Source organism: Hyperoodon ampullatus (genome assembly GCF_949752795.1).
Source record: "Hyperoodon ampullatus genome assembly, chromosome: 2".
NCBI lineage: Eukaryota > Metazoa > Chordata > Mammalia > Artiodactyla > Ziphiidae > Hyperoodon > Hyperoodon ampullatus.
Window position 1 is genome coordinate 6,430,449 of NC_136915.1, and position 21,487 is coordinate 6,451,935.

At 39.1% G+C, this 21,487-nt stretch overlaps 1 protein-coding gene across 1 annotated transcript in view; it reads right to left on the reverse strand.

Moving 5' to 3' along the window:
• Window positions 1-21,487, reverse strand: part of RERE (arginine-glutamic acid dipeptide repeats) — a 420,244-nt gene that overhangs the window by 169,359 nt on the left and 229,398 nt on the right. The window contains exon 5 of the mRNA XM_079698584.1: window positions 994-1,099. Coding sequence (XP_079554710.1) covers window positions 994-1,099 — 106 coding nt within the window. The remainder of the gene's footprint in view (window positions 1-993; window positions 1,100-21,487) is intronic.

A 21,487-nucleotide genomic window follows, 5' to 3' on the forward strand; every position in this document is an offset into this window, starting at 1 on the left:
GCATTCATAGGCCTGACTTCTAATGTGAACTTTATTAATTAAAACAAAACCAAAAAAAAAAAAAGAAAGAAAGAAAGAAAACTGTTTTTGACTACTGGTTTGTTGACTCAAAACCTGTCACCAAAGGCAGTGTGAAGGAGTGAGACAAGCACAGTCATCCGGGCCAGAGAGAGCTGGATCCCTGCCCCGGAGTCTCCACTCAGAAGATGAATAGCCTTGGCAACTCCTTTAGCATCTCTAAGCCTCGATTTCCTGATCTGGAAGTGGGGAGTGACAACCCCGAGCTCATATAATTAATGGGTAACAAATGTGAATCAGCTAGAATGAGGCCTAGCACCTCAAAAAAAAAAAAAAATCAATAAAAAGAAGCTATTAGACATCTGAACAAACGTAATATACACTTTATCTGAACAAACATAATATACACTTTATGTACATATCTCATGTGTCAATAAAGTTATTGGGTAGAAACTGCAGTGCCAGAGGAAGAAAAAGTTAAAAGATGCTCTGAACTACCTTCCTATTGTTCTAAAAGTCAATACTCAAGCTAAATTTCAAAATATTCAGGAAAGCTTTGCTTTGAAAACTGAAGTTCACAACCCTGAAGTTCAACAATACAGATTATTAAAAAGAAACAAAATACAATTCTATAGGGTTTTCAGGGTCATTAGTTCAGCATTAGGTGAGAAAAAGGAATAAAAAGATGAAGCTACTTTTTATTTCCAAAGAAGATCTATCACTACTCCTAGTTTAAGGGAAAGATGATACTAGCACATGATCAGGTTGTTTCTCTTTTAAGGCAGAAATAGTGAAAGAACTCAGCAAAAAAAAAAAAAAAAAAAAAAAAGAACATTCCAGTAATGTCTTTATTGATAAAAGGCTGTTTCAGTGAAAAATTTTCATAGTGGTTATCTCCATTTAATGAATGTTTTTACAAAGAACTTTGCCCAAAGCTAAGAAAGTGTAAGAATCAAACCAGAAGGACATATTTACCATTTTCATTATGTCGATCCTGAACCAAATGCTGATACACAGAATCTGGAACTTCAGATTGACGGTAGTACCATTTGACGTTCATGAGTAGGTGGTCCCTCTTACTCTGAAAAGGAAAATCTAACAGCATTAGGAACAGGATTTCGGGTGCCCACAGGTGCATACCATACCCATGATCAAAAGCCCCTGGAAACAGGTGGACAGGCAGAGGAGGAGACACACAATTATTACCAGGACCACAAAAATACATTAGTCAATTATGAGGTCAATTTTCATTTTTTGAAAAATCCCAGCCACAACACCTCTCTGACTCTATCCCTCAAAGTTGCTTATTTCAGGAAACAACGGAAACCAAACTGAATCTATAAATCTCCCCAGTTTGATTAACTAATTCGTTCAATATTTTATTTTTTTATTTAGCATTAACTACTCAGTACACTACATGAATACATCCTTCTTCTACCTGAAGCTTTAATTGTGTTGGTAAATATTTAGAAACTGTTTCAGCACACTGTCAAGGCCATTAAGGGCAGTGAGTTTTTCCTGCTACTTTACTGCCACTTATGCTCTATGGCAAACTAACACAGCAAACTATTGGTGGTGAGGAAGGTACTATGAGTCCATGGAGCAGGGACCCTGTCTCATTTATCTCTGAATTTCCCTAGAAGAGAACACCTTGGACTTAAATATTTATGAATAACAGAGTTCTATGATGGTCAGGGTCCCATAAATGTTTGTGAGACACTTAACCATCTTATCCCTGAAAGTTAATTTTGTTCCTAGTTCATTCAAAGAATAAAGGATCAAATACTGCCTTTCCATTTGAAGGCTATGGGGTAGGGCTTGAGAGGACCATCTCTGTGTACCTGGTCATGAAGCATCTCAATGTGGCAGTGCACTAAGGCTTCCGGAGGCCTCAGAAAATACTTTCCGACCCAGCTGAGGGCCGTAAGGGACTTCCCCAAGGTGAGTGCAATACCACTCCTCTTAGCAGCTTCTACCTTCTCATCACAAGTCAGTGGGCCAGAAATGCATGAGAGCTAAAATTCGAGAAACGCCTCATGTTTATAAGGGAGACGGCCAAATCCTAAAGTATGTCAAAGGAGCCTTCTCTAATGAAGTAAGATGCTTGATGCTTACATGAGAGGTTGCACAAAGCCTTCACTAAAAGACCAGGAAGGCTCAAAAATATTTTTGCTAAAATATGTAAGCCATTCAAAGAACCAGAAAGAAAGCAACTGCCAAAGGTCTTGACTGAACTCAAATGTGAAGAAGTGCTATTCCAAAGTAAATACCATACACACTAAGAGTCTTACTTTTGCAATTAACTGTGTCAAATATAGGGCATCATTACTGGTTTGAATAAAAGAGATTGCATACAACGAATAATCCTACAAAATGGGTACTTTTTAGTTTTTATCAATTGTGCACTTTTATATTCTACACTGTTTATACTGAGGGTGGGAAAAAGAGGACAAATCAGTATGCTGCATAAAAAGAATACACTTTATATATAGTATAGGAGTTTACAGACAGAGCAGTTACTTCCGGCAAGGGATTATGGAGGAAGGAACATTTGACCTGGGAAAAAATAGGAAATATTTCAATGAAATTTTTTCTAGGCAAAGGAGACCTGAGAAATATACAAAGACAGAGAAAGTACAAGACATATATAAGACACATGCACGTGGTCCATCTGCGTGCAGCACAGGAGAACATTCTGCATGATGGTGAGGGGAACCTGAACCCTAGCTGGAGTTTGGCCTTTAGTGGCTTTTAACTCTCCGGGACAAACGGGGTCTTCTATCTGCACTGCTGACCAGAGCCACAGGCATTGAGGTGCAAAACCCCAGGCGGAGGTAGAGCAGCTAGAGGGCTACAGTGTCTTCCTGAGGCAGGATGATAAAGAGCAAGGCCAGGCCGAGCGCACTCAGCAGGGAAAGAAGGAGACACACCAGGGGAGGGGCGGGGCCTGTTTGGCAGTACTCAGGGATAAACCCGGTTAAGTGAATACACTGTCCAACACAGGGCTTCTCAACCTAAACTACTGACATTTGGTCCAGGTAAGTCTGTTGCGGGGGCCTACCCAGTGCACTGTTAGATGCGCAGCAGCAGCCCTGGCCTTCAACCACTAATTGCCAGCAACACTCCTCCCTCATTGTGACAACCAAAAATGTCTTCAAATACTGCCAAGTGTCCCCTTCGCGTACAAAACACTCCCAGTTGAAAACCAATGGTCTAATAGTTTCCTTTTTAAGGAAAGCTAAACCAGAATGGTAAGACTAAACTCTAATTCAAGCCCTACTGAGCTGGGCTGGTAAGTACAGGAAAGTGGGTCATGGTTCAAATCCCAACTCCATCACCTCCCCGTTACACGACTCTGAGCACATTCCTAAGGTTCTCTGAGTCCACCCTTTTCTGTAAAACAGGATTATCCAAACCTACCTAAAAGGACTCATGAAAAAACTGAAAAGATGGAAAAGCATCTGTAACTGAGCAGGAACTCAAGAGACTATTGCTTTCTCTCTGGTAGTAGGTGACTCTAACCAGTGTTTCACGGAAAACTTCAAGAACTTTGCTGAGAATTGTACGAGTGATATCTTCTCCAGAATATGGTTTCTTTCAGGAGATGATAGTGATGTCTAGTCACTGAGCTACTAATGGATGCTTCAACACTCACAGCACAAAGGAATTCAGATCTACTAGCAGTCCTAGCAACAGTGTTCTAAAATTTATACTTTGATGTACTTCTGTAACACATCTAAGATGTATGAATACCAGATGACCAGACAAAGATACTATGAAAAAAGAAAATTATAGGCCAATACCTTTGATTCATATAGATGCAGAAATTCTCAACAAAATATTAGCCAACCAAATCCAACAACACATAAAAAAGATCATACACCAGGACCGAGCTGGATTCATCCCAAGTTCACAAAGATGGCTCAACATACACTAATCAATCAGTGTGATACACCACATTAACAAAAGAAAAGAGGAAAACCATGTGATCATCTCAACAGATGCAGAAAAAGCGTAAGATGTATGAAAATGTGAAGGGCAACAAATACCCTTTAAAGGTACTCTAATCACACAATGTCTATTTTTCAGAACCAAGCCAGTGATTCAGGCGACGTTTTGAGGTATAATACCTGTGTTAGCTTCTGACCCAGGCACACTTAATGATTCCACCCACACAGAATGACCACTCCAGTTTGTTTGTACCTAGATTTACTACTCTTATGATCAGCCTTTACAAAGGGAGCTGAAAGCCTACTGGATTTCCTAATGCAATACTACCCAACAACCAGGGAGTGGCGGCATTGTGTTTAAAAAAAACAAAAAGCCTCCAGATTCTGAATTCCACACATGGCAAAGGCAGGCCGGCTCAAGGTAAACAGAAGCTCTGAACGAATGTAAGTAGCTCTAGTGGACACCATCTTCCCAAATAGGCCAGGAATTTAGTTAAAGATTAAACGTCTATAAAGGGAGGCACCGTGTTGTTTCAGAGGCACTAGCCTAAAATCAGGTCATCTAGGATTTTGGTACTGTCCGCAATCACTGGTTGGCTGGGGGTGACCTTAGTGAAGTCACCCAGCCATCTGACAAGTGAGGGACAGAACAAGATGATGTCTATGGTCTGGTTCCATCTTACGTGCCTATGTTTAGATTTCTTCCCCAGACTTAACCAAGTAGATAAAATAGGATTGGGAGAGCACCCTTATGTCTTCTCGGTACACGATGGCATTAGCTCACGTGACCATCCTAAGGCGTTTCAGGAACTAAAACGTCATCTTCCATGGAAGCTGCCTACTACGCGCTGAGGAACAGCAACAGGGAGCAGAGGGCAGCCCCTCTCGCGGTACGCGCCCCCTCGGCCGTCAATCCTGGGAAATCTTCATCTTCGTTACACTTGTCACTAGGCTAAGATGTCTGCTCAAAATCACAGAAAATTGAAGGCAGACAGGAACTTAGAGATCATCTGATTCAACCCAAACCACCTGGGCCTGGGGCCAATTACCTCTCCAAGTGTCAATTTTCTCATACATAAAATGAGGAAAAATAATAGTCTATACCTCATTAGGTCGTGAGGATTAAATAAATGAATGTAAGTAGAGCGGACTGGCTCTCAATACATGCTGGATAGCACTATCACTGTCTTACAGATGAAGAGACGAGTTAAGCTATATCAAGAGGCTGGTTATAAATTTTGCTTTTCTCAGATCCAAAATTATGCTCATAATAGCGATACAAAAGTAAATCCAGTAGCAAATTAGAGGCAAAGTTTCTTCACTTTCACAACAATTCAAGAAGCATATCAAGTATTTCTAACAAATATGCCTCATTATTGACTAGTGATATAATTGGACAACTGCATGATGGTCAGAGTGGTTATAAATGACACATTTTAAACACAATGCTGAATGAAGAAGGAAGCGGTGAAAAGCTTCCCATGTGAAGGCACCCTGGGGTATATTTCTGAACACAGAGAAGAGCCCACTGGGAAGTAAATACTTCCCACCATTTTTTCTGTAAGGAGAGAGACATCGATTTGACTGCTTCCAGGTGGTAGGACGCACCAGCATTAAGAGAAAACCACCAAACCAATCAGCTTACAGTAAGGTTTCACAGGCCCTGTGCAAACAAGGAGAGGAGCTGATTCTGGGTTCAATTATGGATTTGTCCACATCCCTGGCCCAGATTTCTTGAAATAAGGGATGAATGTAAATTTAGGGTAATAAAGCGTTTATCAGAGGACAAATCCCATCACCACCTGGGTGTAGAAAAGACAGCTCAGTGGTGGGTGTTCAGCAGCAGGAGTATTTCCAGATATTTGCACGTCAGGCAACAGGGTGAGAATTAATGAGCTAAAAAGCAAAACTGAAATTCAACACTGAGAATAAGATAACTGAGAAAGGCAGACTAGAGGGAAAGGGAGGCAACAGAGACCAGAAAGGAAAACAGGAGGCTGCTGCTGGGGGACACCGGTTCACTCCGCCAAGAGCGCACACCTCAGCTACCCCACGTACAAATGTACAAGATCCAAGGCCGAGAAGTCAGTTTCCCTTCCCAGAGATCTTTCATGATTATTAATATGGTACTTTCATTGATTTTAAATAGCCAATCTGTGTCCTTCCTAGGACCAGCCTTAACTATCTTCCTCTGGGGAAACATTTTGACACAATATAAAAAAATAAAAGAAGTGCAGGGGTACGGGGAGGTGGGGGTGAGGACGGGAGTTCATTAATGACCAAGTAGACAAGTGCAGAGATCACCTTTTCAGTGGTCTTTATTCCCAACCAGAATGGGCACAACAATAACTGTGTACTCAACCTGCGTGACAGAAGAAGGACCTGCTTTGCTCCATCAGTCACCTGCCAGGCCTTGCCAGGTTATCAGGGCTCCCAAAGCCCTCCAAACAGGTCATTCGAGTCCCCCCACTGTTATCAAATGTGACAGAAGGATCAGGGCCAAAGACAACCCAACTGGGATATGAAGGTGGATATCATCACATGAACAATTGTGCAAAGTCAAAATAATCTGCTAGAGATAACACAGAACTTCCTTCAAATTCTTAACTGCTTAGTTCTTGGGAGCGCACATTTCAAATAATCGAAGATCTAGATTCAGAGTCAGGTGAAATCAGACCAAAATTCTTGTTTTATAAAGCCAAAATGGCCAGTCAGGTTTTTCCAGAAATTTGGGAACTAGAAGTAGCTAACATTTGTATATGGTATGGCTTAAGAAGATTCCCTTTGGAGAAACAAAATGGTGAAAATAAGGTTAAGAGTTACCCTTCCAGCGTGCTGCATGGCAGTTTTGAAGTGATATTTCAAGCCTGCTGAGTCTACCTCCACCAACAGGGTGATGCCTGTTGGGAAGATCACCCTCAAAAAGACCTTGGGGACATAGTCTTAGTGGCTTCAACCATTCCTGACTCTGGGGGAGGGGACTAGGGACAGACAGTGGGGTCTAAGATTACTAGTCTTCAAAGGCCAAGTATAACTCCAGGCATATGCACAGGGGACTCAATCTAAAGATAAGCTTTCGGCACTTCCCTGGTGGTGCAGTGGTTAAGAATTCGCCTGCCAATGCAGGGGACACGGGTTCAAGCCCTGGTCCGGGAAGATCCCACATGCCGTGGAGCAACTAAGCCTGTGCGCCACAACTACTGAGCCTGCGCTCTAGAGCCCGCGAGCCACAACTACTGAAGCCTGCGTGGCTAGAGTCCGTGCTCCACAAGAAGAGAAGCCACTGCAGTAAGAAGCTCACACACCGCAACGAAGAGTAGACCCTGCTCACCACAACTAAAGAAAGCCCGCACGCAGCAGTGAAGACCCAACGCAGCCATAAATACATAGATACATAGATACATACATAGATAAATTTAAAAAATAAAAATAAAGATAAGCTTTCTGTACCCGTCAGAAGATCATCATTACTCAACTATGTGGATGAACATCAGGACTAAGATGAAATCAGGTAGGAAATGTCTTGTAATATTATTTCAAACCACCACTCTACTCCTAACATAAGACACTAACCATGTAACATTTTCTAGATCTATATATTTATATCTAAATAGCTTTATAGCCATTACAGCTCAAAAGGCCATCAAAGAGTGACAGGAATACATAAGTGCCATCAGGGCTCAGGCCATCAAGGTCCACCCATCTCAGAGTTCTGCTCTCACACGGGTACCAGGAGGTTATGTGAAAGGCTGCAATGCTGACTGCAGAGTCTTGTTCTCAAAGAAGAAAGGGCTTTGAGTATCTCCTACAAATAATCACACTATCATGTACAAATCTCCCTAATATACTGAGACAATAACTAAACATTTTGTTTCCTTTTATTTGAGAGGGTATAGTAAGGGCAAGTATACTTCTTACTGACATCGACTAAACAAAGTATCCACATTTGTTTTGTCCTAAAATGCCCTTTTCTTCCAACTTTCTCAGATATGTCCACTGCCCAATGGTGACTGAACTGATCTGTGAAAGAACTATGACTGTAGCACATCTCCCTTATGGGAGCCACAACACTTGAGCTTCCAGCACAGAAACTTGTTTAGTGGTGTGATGGTTAACTTTATTTGTCAACTTGACTGTGCTAAGGGATGCCAAGACAGCTAGCTGGTAAAACGTTATTTCTGGGTGTGCCCACGTGGGTGTTTCTGGGAGAGGTCAGACTTTGACTCAGTAGACTGAGTAAAGAGATCTGCCCTCCCCAATGTGGGCGAGCATGACCCAATCTCTTGGGGGCCCAAAGGAACAAAATGAAGAAGGAAGAGCAAATTCCTTCCCTCTTCTGGAGCTCGACATCCATTTTTCCCTGCCATCAGCCATCAGAGCTCCTCTTCTTGGGCCTTCGGACTCTGGGACTTAACACCAGCGGCCCCCCTGGTTCTCAGGCCTTCGACTTGAATTTAATTATACCACATGCTTCCTGATTCTCCAGTTGCAGACAGCAAGTTATACATATACTAAGGGACTCTCGACCTCCAAAACCTCATGAGACAATTCCTATAGTATATATACATATATCTATCTCTCCTATTGGGTCTGTTTCTCTGGAGAGCTCTGACTAATACAAGCGGCTACTTATCATGTACTGATTGGCATTTGCAAATGGACATAACCTGGAACTACACAGGGGTCTACTCAGAACTAGCATAATGAATAAAACAGATAAGGATAAAAGAAAGAAACAAACAAACTATATCCATTTGATTAAGGTGCTTACTGCCGTTAGGCCCTAGAATCGAGGTTGTTACAAGCTCATTTTCCAAACCCGTAGCACTCAATCCAAAAGACTGTTTTCAAGAGATTGCATCAGCATCTGGGTCTGTGCAAGAGGATTTAAATCATCTGGAATCAGATGGTGAAGCAAGAAGGTAGAACTCTGGGAGGGCAGATGACTTTTTACAATGTTTACAACCAATATGTGCAAATAACTGGTTATATCCAAATCCCCAGAAAGATGATGCTACTAAAAATGTGCTGACACACAGGCTCCAATGATCAGAAATAATTTTCAAAATCACTGTTTCTTAATGATGTCTTGTTTATTAATGGTAGGACCAAAAAGGTGCATGAAAACAAAATTCTCTCTCAACTGCTAACTAGGGAGTCAAAACTCAATAAGGCAATTTCTATCGGGGATTAATTACATTATGGATGAACAATGAAATTTTCAGACAATGGATTCCTGTATTTGCAGTGGCGAGGCCAAAACTGAGTACAGGGGTAGCCCTGGGAAAATTCATACTTCTTGGCCTCATAAGATAGGAGACAGGGTCACTAGGTAACCTCTGCTGTCCTTGTCTTCTTAAACTGAATAACAAGTTTATGTCACACACACATAGATAAGCCACATTTAAAGGGGGACTTAGCATATGGGGACATATATAACAAGCTAAAAAACATTCCTATAATTTCCCACATAAATCGTGTTGATGTACACCTGACAAAAATACTAAATGTCAGATTCAGGATTTAAAGGGTCCCAAAATTCAGGCTGAAGGGTAAGCTAGAAAGATGGAATTTCACAGACAGATTAAGTCCCTATACTTGGATCCCCAAAATCTGCAGCCCAAACCCAAAATAAACCCCTTCCTAAAAGCCAGTATTCTTTCCAGCCATCATGATTACACCAGATAAATCTATAACCACAAATTTTCTATTTGGCCCAAAAGATTTCCCCCATAACAGAAGAGAAAATAGCTGTTTATAGGCAGCACCATAAGAAATTGCCAAATTCCTCGTAATCCTACTAAATGTAATTAAACCTTCCACTGAATTTCTTTCTTAAAAAATCAAGCCCAAATACTACAAAGTTTAACATGTCTGCAATACGTTGGTTGTTGTCTGGTGATCGTGGTGATGGCAGCAGCGATTTTACTCATTCTGGGGGAGTTAACTACTTCTTGTACATGACATAGTCGGAAGAGTTACAGAACTCTTTCACAAATTAATGATGGGGCAGGAGTGAAAAGGAAGTTAAAGAAGGGGCAGGCAGAACCTGGGCTGTCGTCTTCCAAAATTCTCTAGAAATTTCACAAATTAACTATGACATTATTTTAGAAATAAAAATTACTAACTTACGATTGAAGGTACATAACACAGATTTTACTATTAAAAATTCATGCTGAAATATCTTGAAAAGATTTCACTGAGTCAACGTGTGCTTTACAGAAGTGGTTCTCAGACTTCTTAGACTCAGACTCTCAACAAAATTATTGAGGAATTCCAAGAGCTTTTGTTTATGTGGGTCATATCTTATCAATGTTTACTATATTAGAAAATGGAAATAAAGAAAAAATTTTAGACATTTTTAGTAACTCACTTAACGATAACCCCATTACATGCTAATGTAAATAATTACAACAAGCAACTATCCTTTTAAAACAAACTAAATTTAGGAAACCAGTAATAATTATGTTTTTACAAATCTCTCTGATATTTGGCTTAAGGAAACAGATTCTCATATCTGATTCTGCTTCCATCCGTTGAGATGTATCACACATCATTTAGCCTTTGTAAAGCCCCACGGTACACTCATGAGAGAATGAAGAGTGCACAAGGCAAATGATGTCTTGGTATAATCATGAAAGCAGTCTGGCCCTGCAGACCCACGGACCGCAGGTGAGAAGAGCTGCTCTATGAGATGAAGTGAACAAACGGCACAAACAGTCCCGGATGCCTCCCTCTCAGACTCTGGTAGTTTAAACAATTTTAGCAGGCTCCCCAAATGGAACCGTGGCTAGAATGCTAGAGCACACATGTAGTCAGAAGTCAGAAACTATTAAAAAATAGAAGATTTTATTTTTATTTATATAATCAGACATTGTAGTAGTGAGCAGGAAGTTAAACTCCTAAAGAAAATCTAGGTAAGAAGCCTCTTGTTTCAATTTAAGATATTTTTCTTTCTAAAATTTGAGCTCGTGACATTGAGAAATATCTTGATTCAAACAAGAATATAAATAGGGCTATACTAAAAAGGTACACTTCAAAACAATGGTGAACCTATTAAGCCGAGAGCATGCAAGGAGAAAATAAGTAGTAACCTGGGTAACTTTTATTCAGCAATTTGCAATTCCAAGCAACTTTGTGGCCATTTCAAAAATGGTGCTGCCTCCTACCTAAGAAAACTGACAACATGAAACATCAACTTTTAAGAATAAAACAAACCAAAAAACCCAAAAAAACCCAACAAAAAAACAAACTTTTAGCTTACCATACTATACTGAATTATCATCTTTTATAAAGATGAACATACCTATTTTATGTGAATCCAGCATTTCCTCTCTTTGTAGGTGATAACCTTTTTGTATCAGTTTTCTGAATTGAACTGCAAAACATACAGCTAGTAACACCATAAAATACCTTTTAGAAGCACAAAGATTTTTAGAATTGAGTTTCTGCACTTTTAAGAAACACTAATATAGGTTCAGAAATTATTTAAATTTAAATAAAGTCAGCCTACATAGTAAGAATGCAATTACAGCTGACAAACATTTTGAGCTTGCCAATAAACAAATTCAAATAGTTTGGTTGAAAAGGGGAAAAATCAGTAGGAACCCTAAAAATTCAGGTTTTCCTATTTCACTTTATATAGTCAGTTTTAAGTATCTTATTTATTCTTCTCTCCTTTTGACTTAAACCAAAATGAAGACTGTAACCTTTAATACCTGCTAGTCTATTTATACCTGTTCTATCTACAACCATTCTTCTAATACAAACATATGCCCTGACAGCTTATCTCAGGCCACATGCCAGACAACAAAGGCCCGCTGGCCTGCCGGAGAAGGAAGGAAAGCAGGAAATGAGAAGGCTGAGTTAATCCCAGATAATCGATCAGGGTATTCAGTCAAGTATGAGCCAAGCTGAGGAAATGCTGCTTAAAAGAAAGGAAGAAAATCAAAGAGCATATGACCAGAGCCACAGTTCGTTTTAAAATAGGTTAATTTTGGCCAAGAAGATTCCCCATCATGTTCAAGCACTAAAGCAACTTATATAAATGCTAGTAACTTCTGAAGGAAGACCGTTTTCTTAAAAATCCTTCATCCTCTATCCTTTTTCAGAAATGTTTTAATTTGGGGGTTTTGTTTTACTGTTTTGGTTTTGGTTCATCTATTTTTTTCCTTAATCAGCTTTACTGAGGTATATTTTATACACAATAAAATTGTGTTTGATAAATGTGTTGTATAACCACCACCACAATCAAGATAGGGAATATTTCCATTACCACAAAAAGACTAACTTCCTGTAGAGTTGATGAATCTGCTCTGCTGAAAAAGCTTTTGTGCCAGAGGATGCTAGAAAAACATCCTAATCTAAATTCCTTCCCCCATTTTAACACAAAGAGACGTTACTATGAGAAAAACAACTCTTGAGTCAGCTGTGATGCTTCTTTCTACCAGCTGATGCTGGAGAAGACCACTACAGACAACAACCCCACGTTCTTCAAAATCAAATAATTTGCTAGATAAAACTTCTGAGCTGAGACTTCAATGATCTCCTAAAAACCCCAGGATATGATAACAGTTACAGAGACAGTAGTTATGAGAGTGAAAAAAATGTTTTCAAATTCGTTTTACAGTATAATTTCCTCAAATCACGTAATCCATATTTAATGAGCTTCTACCAGGTATCAGACCATTGTTCTGGAGCTACATACTGAGGACTCTGGAGAGGAAAAACACAGATAAAGTCCCAGTCTTGACAGAGCTAACATTCCAATAGAGGGACAGACCCTTTAGCAATCTCTCCACCCTTCCCAAAAAAGGTCAGAGAACGGTTAAGTGCTTTAATAAAGCCACTGGCAATGAAATCTGCCACTTAGCAACCATACAATACTAGACAAGTAACATTTTGTATACTGTATTTAATCTCTTCGGGTATTGTTTTCCTTAAAACTAGCTGTCTTTTCAAAAGCACCTGAATTTGGCAGGGAAAAGTGTACCGCGCTTCATACAGACAGAGAAGGGGGGTTAGATCACCTTAATAAATCCCCATCCACAGGGACAACACAGAAATCCAAGTCTCTGTCTCTCACTAAGGCTGAGCTTTGTTCATGAAAACTCCAGAAGGTTTTGTGGTTTTTTTGACCTCCTTTACTTTTCTTTTATAAAATGTATTATGAAAATTTTCACAGGCATAAAGGTATAAAGATAATATAACTAGGGCCAAACATATTTTAAGAAATAAAACATTACCAAACCTGAAGAAACTGCCTATACACTCCTTCTAGACAGGTCTCTCTTACTTCCTCCCAGAGGTAAACACTATCTTGAATTTAATGTTGCTCATTCCCACGCAGTGCTTTATACTTTTACTTCACATGTACATACAGCTAAAACTATATAAGGTATCATTTTGCAGTTTTTACACTTTACATAAATGATACCGTACTATGACTGCCTCTGCAACCTGCTTTGTTTATTCAGCACTATGCTTGCATGATTCATCCATGCCCTAGTCCATTCATTTTAAAGGATACATATTACATCTATGTACAACATGCCACAATTTGTTCATACATTTCCTCCTGATTGATACTTGGGTCATTTCCAGTTTTTCACTACTACAACCAAGGATGTTACTATAAGCATTCTTATTCATGTTTGTGCAAATTTGTCTTAGGTTTGTCTTTGAATGTTTGGTGCCATAGCTAAATATTCAAAATTAATAGGTAACATTGTTCATAATGTCCTCTGATATCAAAGCCTGTGGGATGTTTTTAATTGTACATTAATAATGTTCCTTATTAATTCATTAATTTGAGCTCGTATGTTCATTATTCCCTTCCTTTCCTTGGTTTAAGTTATTTTTAAATTTCTCAATACAGATACTAAAACCATTGATTTTACTCTATCTTTCTTATTTTCACATATATTTAAGGCTAAAAATTTACCTCTGAGCATATGTTTAGCTATATCCAATAATTCCGATATGTCATAGTTTCATTAATCATTCACTGCAAAATATTTTCTAATTTCCAATGTGATTCCTTATTTGGCTCACAGACTATTTAGAAGTGCATCGCTTTATTCCCAACATTTCTGGATATTCCAGGTAATCATTTTGTTTTTTTACTTCTAGCTTAATTCCACTCTGGTCAGAGAAGATGTTCTGTATGATTTCAATCCTCTAAAATATGTTAAGACCTGAATTAAGATCCAACATTGCCATTTCTGGTAAATGTCCCATATGTACCTGAAAAGAATGTATATTCTTTGGTTGCCAGGCATAGTATTCTGTATGTATGACATTTAACTCAAATTTTTAAACTGTGCTGTTCGGTATTCTTATTGATTTATAATCTACTTGTTTGCTCAATTACTGAAGGGGATGTTTTAAAATCCTTCTAATCTTCCAAATAGTCACTAACAGTTTAGGATCAATTGCAGTATATGCATACAATGCATTATTACATAGCAATTAAAATGAATTACTGTAACACACAAAAACATGGATGCATCTCACAAACAATATGGTAAGCCAAAGAAACCAGATACAGATAAATATATACCACATGATACCCTTTACATATAAAGTTCAAAGGCAGGCAAAACTGATCTATGATGTCAGAGCCCACAGCAGTAGTTATCATGGGGCTAGTGGCTAGGAGAGGGCATGAGGGTGGTTTCTGGAGTGCTTACAGCATTTTATTGCATGATATGAGTAAACGTTACATAGAACTTACACATATATTACACATACCTATTACTATGTGTAGTGGTATACTACATACATAGTATGTATACCTGAATGATATTGTGGGTTCACTTCCAGACCACCGCAATGAAGTGACTAGTGGCAATCAAGCAAGTCACATGAATCTTCTGTTTCCCAGCACATAGGGGCTTGAGCATCTGAGGATCTGGGTATCCACAGGGGTGTCCTGGACCAGTTCCCTAAGGATATGAGGCACCCCTGTGTAAACAGTCGTACACGCTCTCCACTGCTTGTAGGAGAAAGCCGTCTACTCCCCTGCCTCCATACATGCCACCCCATCCTTATTCAGAGACCACCTCACCGCAAAAATGCTCACAGTGTTACTGATATGAAAAGGCATAGGGCCTTTAAATATGAAATCTAGAGAGTCTCTAATTGAATGTAAGATGCTCCACTCAATGCTACCTTGTGAAACCAGCCCTGAAATGAACAAAGAGTATGACCAACTCCTCTTCATCTGGTGATAGACCATTAAGGCTGTATACACACTTAAAAGGGGAAGAAGGTGTTATTAATAAGATGTAACTGAAACCTCTCCTGAAAGAAAGCAATGAACACTATTTTCTGTAACATTTTTTGTCTATGTTTGCTATTTCCACAAACTCCTCTTTGATTGCAGATTATGTGTTTCCTAGAAGACTACTTGGCAGCAAGCTGCTGACAAAGTATTGATGGCAGCCCTCCCCACACAGCCTTATTAGCATTCCTATTGCTGCACTGCACACACTGGCATTATAAATCACACACACTCAGTGTCATGCACAATAATCGAACAGTCACCTAACAACTAAGGGTATTACAAATGCACTGAACTAATATTTGAATATATGCTCTAATAATTAAATTCCATTACAGTTTTTACCTTTCAGCCTAAGGCAGCAACACAGAGATTGAGTGCCATCCACAACGCCCTCACATTTGCCATGAAATGTCACTTATATAGTTCACATCCAATTACTGAACACAACCAGCCAGAGCATCTATCACTTACATTAAAACAAGCAGAACCAGGCAGTAGGGTTGTCGGTAGCCATCACGTGGCTTAAATGGATTTCTCACCTTTCAAATATCACGGGGTCCTCTTTCCCAGACATCTCACTAAGGGGTTTGGCCTTTTAACAAAGAGAGCTACCCAAGTTGAAAGAAACACTCAAAAGGCAGGACATGCTGCAAAGCCCAGCTCAGAGCTGGAGACATCTGCCCCTTGTATTAAAATACAAAATAGTAAAAGATCCTTTATTTGTAAATACACATAAAAAGGAAGCTTTTGTCAAGGTTACTAACAAAGAAGCAGAGTCATATTAATACCTACAGAGTCCTTGTTTTTGGCAGTGTCCAACTGAAATTAGGGAGCCCTCCTGGACAGAAGATCTATTAATCTCCTAGTTTTTAAGAACAGAGAAACCTTCCCTGAAGTCCTTACTTGGAGCCAAAATCTAAAGCAGCTACCAAGCTCAAGGCTGTGCTCGTCTGTGTTGCTGTCTGTTATTCATGCACAGTCACCAGGATTAGTGCAAACTAAATTTCACAGATTTATAGAAAGACACATTAGAGCTCTCCACCGATCACCAATGATGACCTTTAAAACAAGGATCACGATTAATCCCCTAATTCTGTTAAGTCCAGAAAAGCTTTTATTGTCAAAAGAAAACATTAATAGCTGACTCTTAGCAATTACCACATAATACAGTCACCACTTTACCTATTAACAATATTACCTTATTCTATAATTTGAGGGAAGCAATCACTATAGAGGGAAATGCAGGAAATCATTTTCTAGCTCTACCAATGTTATGTCAGGTAGGCTAACAAGAGAAAGTGTCAGAGTTCTAATTGGCAGTAAATAATTATTGAGACATAAAATGAAACAATGCCCAAGAAAATTTAATATGATCATACAAAAGAGGATAGTGGAATCAACTGCGCCTGGGGAATTTATAGAGGCTACTGCCTCTTTGCATTTATGGAGAAATAGATACCTGGTAACTACACCTCAAATCAGGCTCTAGAACGATGGATCTTAACCTTTGCTAGGCCTTTTGTCTCTCAAGAAAATGTGCATGCCGTGCAAACAATTGCAGAAAATGTCTGAACAGTCACAGGCTCCCAGCTTAAGAACCACAACACTTAGCACCACACTGTAACATTTGTTTTTGTACAGTCTGTATCCCCACCCTGCAAATACATATATATGATGTGACTACCCCAAGCAACAAAACATTAAGTTGCCCTAAAGAGATAACTTACAACACAAAACGTGAAAACCTTCACCTGGCCCTCACTCGGTGAGTAACAGGACCCTCCTATGTACCAACTAAAGCCAGCTCCACACCCTTCCACCCATTTGTTATAATACCTGAATAGGGAGGAAAAGCCTTCTGATGTTATCTTATCAACATGAGGTCCTAACCCTCTAAGCAAATCATCCTAAGGGTAGATTACCCCTAGATAGTCCACTAACAAATGCTGGCTCTAACAAAGCTAGTTTTAAATAAAACAGTAACTAAAAATAATGATAGTTTCTAAACAGCAGTACTGAATGTTAGGTTTTCCAATTTTGTGTATTACGTGTACATTTCTCAGTCTATGATATCACAAACTGAGATTTAGCTATTATGTAACAGAGGCAGAGAAATAAGGATTGCTGTCTTGTATTAAAGCAGAAAATACCATGAATGTCTTCTTGGTCTCCTTTCCCTAAAGTGTCATAAACGGAGTCTAGTATATTTTTAGTTGATCCAGCCATGATGTTCCAACATGTAGTTTATACTTCGACATGCCTTTATATCACACAGATATGAAATAGCTAGAATTAGGTAAGAAAGGTGAAACACATTTAAAGAAGAAGAATGTACCAAAGAATCATATTTTTATGAAGGTTCATAAAAATTACATTCAAAGCTCATCAAAACTGAAGCTTCTTACATAGCAGAAATCCACTGTCTCTTAAAAATCTGGCCACATTTATCCTGCATTTTTCCTGAGGAAGGCAAGATACAGAACAGTTCTTAACTCACAGCATTTCGAAAAAAATAAACACTGCCGTGACATTTTCTTGTAAATATACTTGAATGAATTCTTAAGAAAAATTTTTCTGTGATTTTTTCCACAAAGCAGTCCACAAAAATGTATGCTACATAAAGCATGAACTCAGAGCTTGCCATAAAAATAAAGTCTTCCCAATTAACTCTGGGAAAAACATAATATTATCTAGGTATAATATTCCCCTTCTTAGAAAAAGGACATATTCATAAAGTGGACTAAGTGATAAATACATAAAAATTTAAGAATAAACTGCTCTTCATGCACAATTGAATTTTTATATAAAAAAATGAATAAAGTAGCTATGATATGAAAAATAAGGCATAGAGGAATTCAAACTAGGTTGTACCTGCAGGAGCCAGCATCTTCCAGAGGCTGACTATAACAAAACAAGAGAGAAGAGGCTAAAAACTAACCAAATATAAATAGCAAAATGGAAGGACACTTCAAAAATTAACAAGATGATGTGAAGTAATTCGGCAAGATCTTCTCTTTGAAATTCATCATCCTAGCACGGATGCTCTATAAATAGCCCCTTACAGAGGATAACGGTAGGCAAACTACTAGGAGCAGGTGTTCGATATCCTAAACATCTAGAGAAAAAATTCATGAATGATAACCAAGGTGACAAAAAGTTCACAGCATAACCAGACAGCCTTTACTTATATTTACCACGTAACTTGGGCCATCTGCTTTGGAATTCACCTCATGCAATACAGAGAAACCAGCTTGATACTGGTGAACAAAACCAAATGTGAAACCTTTGATTTAAGTTTTACTCTCATGTACTGCATAATAAAATTAAAATGCAATGCCAATAAAATTTGGATTAAATCCAAAAACTGCAGTTTTATGAAACAGCATTTGTAACATTTACACTTACCAAACTGTATAAAGTTTTATAATCTGCACTCAATTTTAAAAATTGAAATATAATTTCCATACAGCAAAATGCAGAGACCTTAGGTACACTATTCAATTAGTTTTTTTTTAATAAATTTATTTTTAATTTATTTTGGGGGGTGCTGCATTGGGTCTTCATTGCAGTGCACGGGCTTCTCATTGCAGTGGCTTCTCTTGTTGTGAAGCACGGGCTCTAGGCACACGGGCTTCAGTAGTTGCAGCACGTGGACTCAGCAGTTGCAGCATGCGGGCCCCTAGAGCACACGGGCTTCTCAGTAGTTGTGGGTCACGGGCTCTAGAGTGCAGGCTCAGTAGTTGTGGCGCACTGGCTTAGTTGCTCCGAGGCATGTGGGATCTTCCCCGAGCAGGGATGGAACCCGTGTCCCCAGCATTGGCAGGCATATTCTTAACCACTGCGCCACCAGGGAAGTCCCTCAATTAGTTTTTATGAAGATATACATAGATCCCCTTATAACCCAAGTCCAAAATAGTTCTACTCTTCCAGAAGGTTCTCTCAAGCACATTCCCACTCAATCTCTACCCTACCTGTAGGAGCAACCACTAGTCTGATTTCTATTATAGAGACCAGCATAGGTCTATATATTTAAATTTTAAGAAACTGTCAAAGCCGTTTAAGTGGTTGTACCGTTTTCGTTCCCACCAGCAAAGTTGGAGAGTTCCTTGCCAGAGAGGCATCCTTGATAATCAGTTATCAGCCTTTTCCATTTAGCCATTCTAGTGGCTGTATAGTGGTATTTACTGTAGTTTTAACTTACATTTTCCTGATGACTAATGATATTGAGCACTTTTTCATGGGCTTATCCTCCAGTCATATATCCTCTTTCTTAAAGTGTCTCTATATTCAAGTCATTTTTAAAAACTGAGTTGCCTTATTATTAAGTTGTAGCAGTTTTGTTTGAGGTTTTTCATGTATTCTGGATTCAATTCCTTTCTCAGATTTGTGTTGTAAATGTTTTCTCACTGTCTGAGGCTTCCCCTATGAATATTTACAATGTCTCTTGATGAATTCCCTTTTTTTTTTCTTTTATGGTTAATACCTTCCATCTCCTCTTTAAGAAATCTTTACCTCCATCAAGGTTGTAAAGATACATAATTTTTACCTTATATTTAAGTCAATGATCCATCTCAAATTAACTCTTACGTATGGTGTGAGTTAGGGTTTTGTCTTTTGTTTTTGCCCTATGGATATTCAACTGTCCCAGCCTATTTGTTGAAAAGACTTTCCTCTTCCCATTGAAAACAGCTTGACAGTATATGTGTAGATGCATTTAAATCTGCATTCAAGAAATAAAAGTTACACCTTAGCCCTTGAGATCACTGGCATCTTAATCTCACTTTGTATGCTATCCCCAATATTGGAAAGCAACATTTCCTCTTATTAACATACTGTATATTTACATAAAATCAATAGTAATGTTGACTGATGGTTATACTTTTTGAGGTTTTCCTGTTTGAATTATGCAACTATATTTTATAAATCTATACTTATTTAATATGTATGCATACAGACTGAATTGTTGTGACACTTGTAATGTCTAATGTTTATGCTTGTGAAACATGTAAAAAATCTCAGCTATAATTGTGTGCTGCTGATATATTACCTCAGATAAATGTATAATCCAGAAATAATCATACAAAACATCTCCTCAAATCTGCAACTCCAGTCACTAAACCAGTTGCTCCTTTTGCTCAAAATAAAATTTTTCTGGAAAGTTAGTATGTTTTAAGTCACCTTGTAAGGGATAAACCAATAGGGAAAAACGCAAAGCTCTAACACATACATTTGGGGTGGGGGGATGGAAGTGGGAGGGGAACAGCATCTTCTCACCATCATTGGTGAGATTTCACAGGTCGATCCGAGCATCTATTTACGAAGACAGGACTTCAAGCTTCTCCTGGACTAGAAAAAATTTTAAAAGAAAACTGAGCATCTATGCCTCTGACATGGCCTAGACCACTAGGGGGAAACTCCATGGGGTTAGGGGACCAAACTCAGCAGGTAACTGATAAACTGTTCCTTCTTTTTTGTCTTCTGTACCTGTCCCTCCCCTCAGGGCTTATACAGAAACGGTGGCAGCCATGACAAACAGCAGGTCACACTAAGAATTCACGTGTTTGTGATCCTAGGCTTAGCAGAAAACCATTTCAATAAAAACTAAGATACCAGGAATTCTAGGAGGATGGCAACATAGTTTACAGATCTTCCTGACTCACCACCATAAAAACAGATCAACTAGAGAGTCAAACCAAACTCCCGCTGACAACAAAACAGAATGCAGGAACAAGGTATCTTCACAAATCCCCAAATATAAGCAGATGGGGGGCACAGACCACCAGCAACCGAAAGGCCTGTGCTTGTCAGCATTTGTAGGGGAGAAAACTGAAGGAATGCTGTACCTCTCACACCGAAGATCAGGAGGACCTCAAAATCGATAATAAGCATGGAGGTGGGCCAATGTGCTAACAGCAGCTTGCGACTGCAGGGGGTTTGTCCATGGGGATGCAAGTTAGTACAGGGAGACCAGAAAAGGCTAAGCAGTCTAACCACGGTGAACTCTAAAAACTCACCACAGCTCCCTTCCAGGAGAATGCCCCATAACAAAGGAGAAACTACAGGGAATGGAACACAGACTGAGCAGAACAGCAACAAGAGAGTAAAGGAAAAAGAAGGTTCAAATGAAAGTGAATGAAGGGAACAGTCAGGAACTCACAAAATGCAAGCACCATATTTTTAACATCCCGTAACAACGGAAGAGGGGGCTCCGTGAAGTTACAAGAAACTACTC